General features: G+C 44.9%; 1 protein-coding gene across 1 annotated transcript; it reads left to right on the top strand.

Moving 5' to 3' along the window:
* The first annotated feature begins 4,219 nt into the window (after positions 1 to 4,219).
* Positions 4,220 to 7,610, top strand: LOC124270401 (mitogen-activated protein kinase kinase kinase A-like). Its single transcript, XM_046705443.1, has 3 exons — positions 4,220 to 4,483; positions 5,854 to 6,001; positions 6,919 to 7,610. Exons 1-3 carry the CDS (start codon positions 4,307 to 4,309, stop codon positions 7,608 to 7,610), a joined length of 1,017 nt encoding a protein of 338 aa, XP_046561399.1. The 5' UTR covers positions 4,220 to 4,306.
* Positions 7,611 to 8,302: the final 692 nt, after the last annotated feature.

The raw sequence follows: 8,302 nt of genomic DNA, 5'->3' as shown, positions 1-8,302 counted from the left end.
TATTCTTGACCAGCGAGGCTTACAGAGACCAGCTCACACCTTAGTATTGTTGACCAGCGGAGGCTTACAGAGACCAGCTCACACCTAGTATTGTTGACCAGAGGCTTACAGAGACCAGCTCACACCCTAGTATTGTTGACCAGCGAGGCTTACAGAGACCAGCTCACACCTAGTATTCTTGACCAGCAAGGCTTACAGAGACCAGCTCACACCCCAGTATTGTTGACCAGCGAGGCTTACAGAAACCAGCTCACACCCTAGTATTGTTGACCAGCGAGGCTTACAGAGACCAGCTCACATCCCAGTATTGTTGACCAGCGAGGCTTACAGAGACCAGTTCACACCCTAGTATTGTTGACCAGCGAGCTTACAGAGACCAGCTCACATCCTAGTATTGTTGACCGGCGAGGCTTATCAGAGTTGACCAGCTCACACCCAGGAGATATCGTTTTGACAGATTTTGTACAATGCCCTGACAGTGGTATGGCGTCATGAACTTGATGGCGTCACAATGCTATGACATGCTGCAAGTCTAATGGTAGTACAGTGTTGAGAGATGTACATTTTTCATTGAAAACTAATGAAGAATGATTTTGATGATACATAGAATCTCACCTTAGGTGTCTACTGATATCAATTATATCAACACTCATTGATAAAGGTAAAAATATCCTCGGCAAGCCTCAGATATTTGTAACTTTATCAACTTTCGTGTTGATATATACTGAGTCAAAAAGAAACTTCACATTCTTTCTTCAGGGCACTATAAAGAACAAGAGATGGTAAGATGGTTAAATTGTTATTATTTCATTGCTGAGATCTGTGTGATGTACTTTCGATACACTGACAGTGCCATAATCAGTTCCATTAGGCTACACCGCCGTTCAAAACATGGGTATACAGAATGTCAAGTCACAAGAATAAAAATCACGAAATTTCTCAGTTCAATATCGTGTATGGCCAGCCCATACATTCACCACTGCCAAACACCGTCTCCTCATCGACTGCCTGATGCTTGTGAACCGTGGTTGGGGATTCTGTGCCATTGCTCTTGCAAGGCAGCGCCAAGTTCCTGCAAATTCTGAGGTTGGTTCCTAAGACCACGAAGCCTTCTCTCAAGTGCATCCCAAAGCGTGCTCTATTGGATTAAGGTCAGGGGAACCTCGATGGCCAGTCCATGGCGTTGATTCCAGCGTTTTGAAGGAAATTTTGTGTCAACATTGCGGTATCGCGGCCGAGCATTATCATGCTGGAACTGTAGACCTGGGCCATGAGCTGCCATGAAAGGAGCGAGTTCAGGGGTGAGCACCTGGTTCGCGGTAAGCAGCAGCTGTGAGGTTTCCACAGATGACCAGAAGTCGGGCGGTTGTTCCCACAGAAAGCACCCACACCATGCAACTTCCGCCCCGAATCTGTCGACTTCCTGTACACAACATTGGGCATACCGTTCCGCGGCGTCGTCTCCAGACTCTATGCCTGCCGTCCAGCGAATCTGAGGGTAAACCTGGATTCATACGCTAAAGGCGACTTCGATTCCAGTCTCTCTGGGTCCATCGGAGGTGGCGTTGGGCCCACAGCAGGCGTTGGCGTTGATGAAACTTCGTCAATATTGGCCCGCGATATGGGCGTCGAGAATGGAGATTTGCAGCCATAACCCGATTTGAATGGTCTGTGAGGGTGGACCTCTAAACATCTCAGTGGTTAGCCTCTAAACTGTCACGTATCTTCTGCTCGTGGCGTCCCTGACCAGACCTTAGGCGATCAGAAGTGGTGCCAGTTTGTTGTATCACGACCTGCGCCAAGTCATACACAGTATGGCGGCTGCATCCATTGCTCTTGCGGCGTCAATAACTGATCTTCCGCTTGCAACATGCCAGCGGCACGTTCCGTTGCACATTTGACAATGCGTGGCATTTCAAGTACCCGTTAGAACTGTGGTTTAAAAGTGTTTTTCAATTCTTGAGGTCAATGCAAACCGTGCATATGAAGAAAACCCGATCGCGAAGATCCGTGATCGACTGCTGCATGCAAAACCTGATTTGGCACTAGCGTCATTTGCCACGACGAATGGATGGGTTTGAGAGTGGGTTTTGCTAGCGTTTTTCTAGAGTCGAAAGATAGGGATCCCATTTAGGATACATAGATGTATCATCAGAGAAAAATTATTCATTATTTTCAAATTACATTTTGTGAAGTCTCTTTTTGACTCGAGTATAATTGATATCAGTAGACACTTGGGTGACATTCTCTATGTCTCCGACTTAGTTATAATACACTTTTAAATCATGCAAGATTATGGCCTGATGAAAATGTTCCATCATATTAGCAGCTTAATGATGAAACCTTTGTCATGCCGACAATATCTTATTCTCATCTGTTTTTGTGATCTTTTGCTTAGTTTCTACATTCAATTTTCGGGCTAGTGAATTATTTTGTGGGCTAGTAGCTTTCAGGCATAGCTAGCCCAACTTGCCAGCAATATTTGGAAACTATTTCGAACACTGGGTCAATGAGACATACTTCGACACCACTGTTGTTGGCATACATGGTCAGTGAGACATACTTCGGCACCGCTGTTGCAGAAGCTGACGATCTGGCGTCACTCATCAATGAGCAGCGGAGTCTCAACGGCCTGAGTCACTGGATGTGTCTGCGCGTACTTCAAGCAGCTGCTGCGGGTGCTGGTGTATCTGGAGGTAGTAATGTGCTTCCGCGAGGACCTCAAAGGTGAGATAGCTGCTCTAAAACGCTTTCGTTAATGTGCTCTGTTTACTCCTGTTCAGACTATTGTCCGTAGGTCACAGCTTCTGACTGACTGACTGAATTGTTTATCACCAAAGTAACTGTACTTCTTGCTTTCAGCGGGCAGTGGGGTAGCCTAGTGGTTAAAGCGTTGGCTCATAGCGGCTGAAGACCGGGTTTGATTCCCCATATGGGTACAATGTGTGAAGCCCATTTCTGGTGTTCCCGCCTGATATTGCTGGAATATTGCTAAAAGCGGCATAAAACTCACTCACTCACTCTTGCTTTTGAGGGGTAAATGTTGAACCCGCCGTATGATTGATGTTCTGTTCAAGGAAGCATTAAGTATACACACAGAAATTCATGTGTGATATTTTCAATATTTTGAACTTTTCTGCAAGATTTTCCAGCTGTATCATTAATGAGTGAGATGACCTCAGGTCAGATTATGACAGGAGTTTCCTGATTGTAATTCATTGATACATTGGTCATGCTTCTGTCTAATTCACTTGCGTCTGTGTCAAAACTTTATGGTTTTAGAGTGTTAATAAATGTTCTGAGGTCTTATCTAGTTTATATAGCATTGTCACACTGATATTTTACAGTTATGGATGTTAATGTTTGTGTGAAGGATCACGACAGGTCTGGGCAGTAAGCGAAAGGCCAGATGACATGACATATGACCTTTAAATCCGTGAAGATTGGCGTAAGAGGTGACTAATGGGATTTGGGTGGTCAGGCTCGCTGACTTGGTTGACACATGTCATTGTATCCCAATTCATAGATTGATGTGTATTGTCTGGTCCAGATTGGATTATTTACAGATTGCAGCACAGGGGTGGAAATAACTGTAAAATTGCTAGTGTACTCCGGTACAGTGGCACATGTAAAATCACTTGCCCTGATAATTCTTCCACTATACCGTTTGATTTTCTTGTTGAGTTTTTAAATAAACAACATAATTAACATTGGAAAGTCAACTGGACACCGGTACAGCGTGACATACAAATTTACTAGCCCGACAGAAAAAAACAATAGAACGCCAGTGAGCAAGTGAATGCTGGCTTCTTGTCATACTCATCACTACCACACCAATCTCTTAGTGCATGAAACCGCCTCCAGCGGTGTAATTAGTTAAAGTGTCGCCCGGAGGCGGAAGGTCAGTGGAGTTCGATCCTGACAGCGTCATACCAAAAGACGTTAAAATATGGTACTTGTTGGTCCCTGCCTGGCGTTCGGCATTAATGGGTACAACAAGGACTGGTCGGCTCGGAGTCAGTATAATGTGTCTGAGTGCTTCACTGCGGCATGGTATCTCAGTGGGCTAGCACTATAAAACCAGCTTCAGTCTGGGCTAATACATGCAGCCACACATACACATACACATGCATGCACGTCGTCATATGAGCAAAATATTCTCAAGCACGACGATAAACCCAATTTCACCTCATCTCATATTGCATCATGGCATTCAACAGCGGACAACATACTTGTGAAGCGAAACACGACCCTGATAGCTGTCACCGACTTCGGACTGGGGAAGTACCTCAACGTTGACAGTGAGATGAAGGGGATGAGTCCCACAGGGAGCCAGACGCAGTGGAGCCCCGAGAAGGCCACCAGCATCGGCCACGGCTTTGCTGCGGACGTGTGGGCCGCCGTCTGCATCCTCGTCCACATGCTGAGTGGCCACCCTCCATGGACACAGAGGTTTCCTGGAGCTCAGATGCTGCATTTTGTGGTATGTTTATAGTTGGCCTTACTTGGTCATCAGCCTCAAACTATTTAGTTTATACTGTATTATTTTAACTTTCAGTCTATCAATTTTTGTATCAAGGCAAGCAACAGAACTCTAGATCTGTTCAGCTGTCATGTTTGAGTCATGAGTGGTGTGAAATGTGACATCTTCTGACATACTATTGAATGATGTTGAGGGTCAAGGTCGCTTAGTAGGACCTAGGAGTAACATATTTTTTGTGCACCATAGCTGGAGTATTTATGAGTGAAATCATCTAGATGATCTCTGAGTGACCAAGTCAGTTCCTATCCCTAGTCATGATGATGTCAAATGTCAAGGTCAATATAAAGGTTATTCACTCTCAAAATGACTTAATACTTAGCAACCCGTGACGGGTTAGAATGAGCCTTCAGTAACCCATGCTTGTCGTAAGAGGCGACTCACGGGATCGGGTGGTCAGACTCGCTGACTGGGTTGACCATGTCATCGGTTCCCAATTGCGTAGATAGATGGTCATGCTGTTGATGACTGGATTGTCTGGTCCAGACTCGATTATTTACAGACCGCCACCATATAGCTGGAATATTGCTGAGTGCGGTGTAAAACTAAACTCACTCACTCACTCACTAATAGCTAGCAACAAGTAATATTCTTAGATATGATTAGATGATATTGAAGGTCAAGAACCGCAAGAATGTCATTATCATAAGCATTATTTTCATTATTAGAATTAAAATAACTTTATGTGCACGATCTCTGGGCTGTCCTCTTTACTATGTCAGTGTGGACAACACACTCAAAATGAATACCTGTTGAATATTTGTGTTCTGGATGGGTTTTCTGAATGGAAAAGAACTGAAATCAATTTTGGAAGCTGTGGATGTTTCATTTGGATTAGTCAGTCACAGTTGGCTCGGGATAACTCTGCATCACCTTGGTGATCTGTCATTAGATCTTGACACACAGTAAATCATACAGGGACGTGTCTGATCTTGACACACAGTAAATCATACAGGGACGTGTCTGATCTTGACACACAGTAAATCATACAGGGACGTGTCTGATCTTGACACACAGTAAATCATACAGGGACGTGTCTGATCTTGACACACAGTAAATCATACAGGGACGTGTCTGATCTTGACACACAGTAAATCATACAGGGACGTGTCTGATCTTGACACACAGTAAATCATACAGGGACGTGTCTGATCTTGACACACAGTAAATCATACAGGCAGTAAATCATACAGGGACGTGTCTGATCTTGACACACAGTAAATCATACAGGGACGTGTCTGATGTTAATGTGATTGGCAATAATGGGAGGTACCATATTCACTTCTGTTTTTAACAAGATGTTCCTGTTTCAGATCTTCATGCAGTCGCCACCACTGGATGACATCCCTGCCAACGTCCAGGAAGTGGTACGGGATCTCATCACCCAGGGATTCACAGTCGACCCCAAACTGAGACCCTCTGCAGCCAAGCTCCTGAAGCATCCTGCTTTCAAGGTTCTAGGTAAGCAAATGGATAGACTAACACTTAGTCAGTAACAAATAAACCCATTTAGATTGAAAAGGAGCCCCATTGAGATGGGAGATTCAGAACCTGAGGAAATCTAGACTTGCGTTGTTTAGGGCTTTAGCATTGCAGGGAGGGCTCGGCAGGAGTGAAAATATTGTGGTTCAGGGACTGTGAGACAGTCTAGCGAGGGGATTACAGGGCACTATTGTGGTTAAAGCATGAGCATGTGAGGCTGAAGACATCAATTACCCATATTGGTTCACTGTACGTCTCTCCATTAACATTTCTGGAATATTGCTACATTCAGCATTAAACCCAACTTACTCACTCACTCTTGGTAAGCCATGAACAGATTTATCTTGCATTCCAAACTATTTGGGAGATATTTATCTTGGGATTCAAAACTGTACTTTTGGAATGCAAATTGGGATCAAGTTTTTCACAATTTTATAATTCTTTATTTTAAAGAAAAGTAATTTGCCTGCACTGAACCAAGACTGGCGACAACTATTACCTGTGTAACAAAAATGATTTCCTCGCATTGTAAACTGATTCAAAGGATTTTGACTGAAATACTGTTCAAACTGACAAAACCCCAACTTGTCTTTGGAAGTTGTCACCGCGCTTGCTCGAAGCAGCAACATGGCGAATTGTCAGGCTGACGATCTTTATCTGTCACTTTCTTTTGTCTCTTTCTTAACTTCTTAGAATATATCTATATTTTGATTAGTATGAAATTCTTTGGAATTTTTTTACTAATTTTGGTCCTAAAATACTAATTTTTGCATCAGGTTTTGACCAAGACACTAACTGGGCTAAATTAGTGTTGGCATCTCTGTGACAGCCATGCTCTCAGTGCAACAATACTGAAAAAATGTCGAACTGAACTGACTCCTGATTGTTTGTTGCAGAACAAGGAGCCCCAACCAGCTACTACTCCACCCTGAAGAGCACTGGGCAGCCTCTACCGGACAATCAGCTGGGCCCCACCGAAGCAAGTGGACCTCAGGAACTGGAAGAGATTCTGTCCCAGGTTGCTCCACATGGCGCCAGGCAACCATCACTGTCAGAGAGAAGACTGCCATCTGTACAATTCCGAGTCTCTGGTGAAGGAAGCAGTGGCTCAGATCTAGCTTCAAGTTTAGCTAAGCACAGCGAGGGGTCACTGCCCTCTTCCAGCTCTCAGCCTCAAGATGAAAATGATGGCCCAAGACCAGTTGCTCCCATGGCAGGAGCTGCCTCTGTGGTTCCTATTGCAGGAGTTGGTTCTACTGGCAGGCACTCTATCAGTACAGCTGAAGCTCCTGGTGCCCAAGAACATCATTCTGAAGAAGGCAATGAAGCATCATCAGAGGAACATCCACAGGAGCTGCGTAAACTGCCGACGTTCCTTCGGAGTTCCTTAGATGACATCCCCGATGGTGTGCCAGGAGACACATGGTCATTCTCCCAGTTATCCTTTGAAGATACAGACCAGCATATTCACAGCTTCCTGAGTGATGTTGTTCCGGTAGTTGAGTTTCTGCCCTCTTCACAAGCACTGCCTGAATACAGACCAGCTCAGAGGATACCATTAAGTTTGGATAACATGCCACACCTTTAGATTATTGTTGGACAAGCTGACATACAGTGGAATAATCCTGGGCCGAACAGAATGCTTTGTCAGCTCAACTAGAAATGAAATCAGAGAAGAATGAAGCATTGCCGAATGTGAAGATGAAGTAGCTCCATCTGCTGCCAGAGAGACAGATTGCTTATTACAGGGCAGTCATTGGGAGGAGATGGATCATCCAATCCAGGGCAGTCCTCCAGAGGGACAGGTCTCTTTATTCAGGAGCAGTCCTCTGGAGGGACAGAGCATCTGATCCAGGGCAGTCTTCTGGAGGGACAGAGCATCTGATCAGGGCAGTCTTCTGGGCGGGACACAGAGCATCTGATCCAGAAGCGGTCCTCCAGAGGGACAGGTCATCTTATTCAGGGCAGTCCTCAGAGGAGATGGAACAACCAGTCAGGGCAGTCATCAGAGGGATAGGTCATCTAATCAAGGACAGTCCACTAGAGAGTCATCACTTGAGGGTCTTTCAAGCTTCGCCAATGATAATGGCACAGCAAATCAGTGAAACTGGATTAGCAATGTATAATGAGGGACAAAACACCCCAGGAAGACTCACACCATTGCCTGTTCTTCAGTCAACCCCTAATACTTCCCCACTAGAGATGAGAGTCACACCAAGTCCTCAGGATGACGTCGGCCCGACAAGCTACTATCCTCCAACTGGCTTTTATGAAGAACAC

The sequence above is a fragment of the Haliotis rubra genome, unplaced genomic scaffold, assembly GCF_003918875.1.
Source record: "Haliotis rubra isolate DU_JTF1 unplaced genomic scaffold, ASM391887v1 Scf1513, whole genome shotgun sequence".
In the NCBI taxonomy this organism is placed as follows: Eukaryota; Metazoa; Mollusca; class Gastropoda; order Lepetellida; family Haliotidae; genus Haliotis; species Haliotis rubra.
Note: the sequence above shows the minus strand (reverse complement) of the source record. Positions and strands in the feature narration are given on the sequence as shown.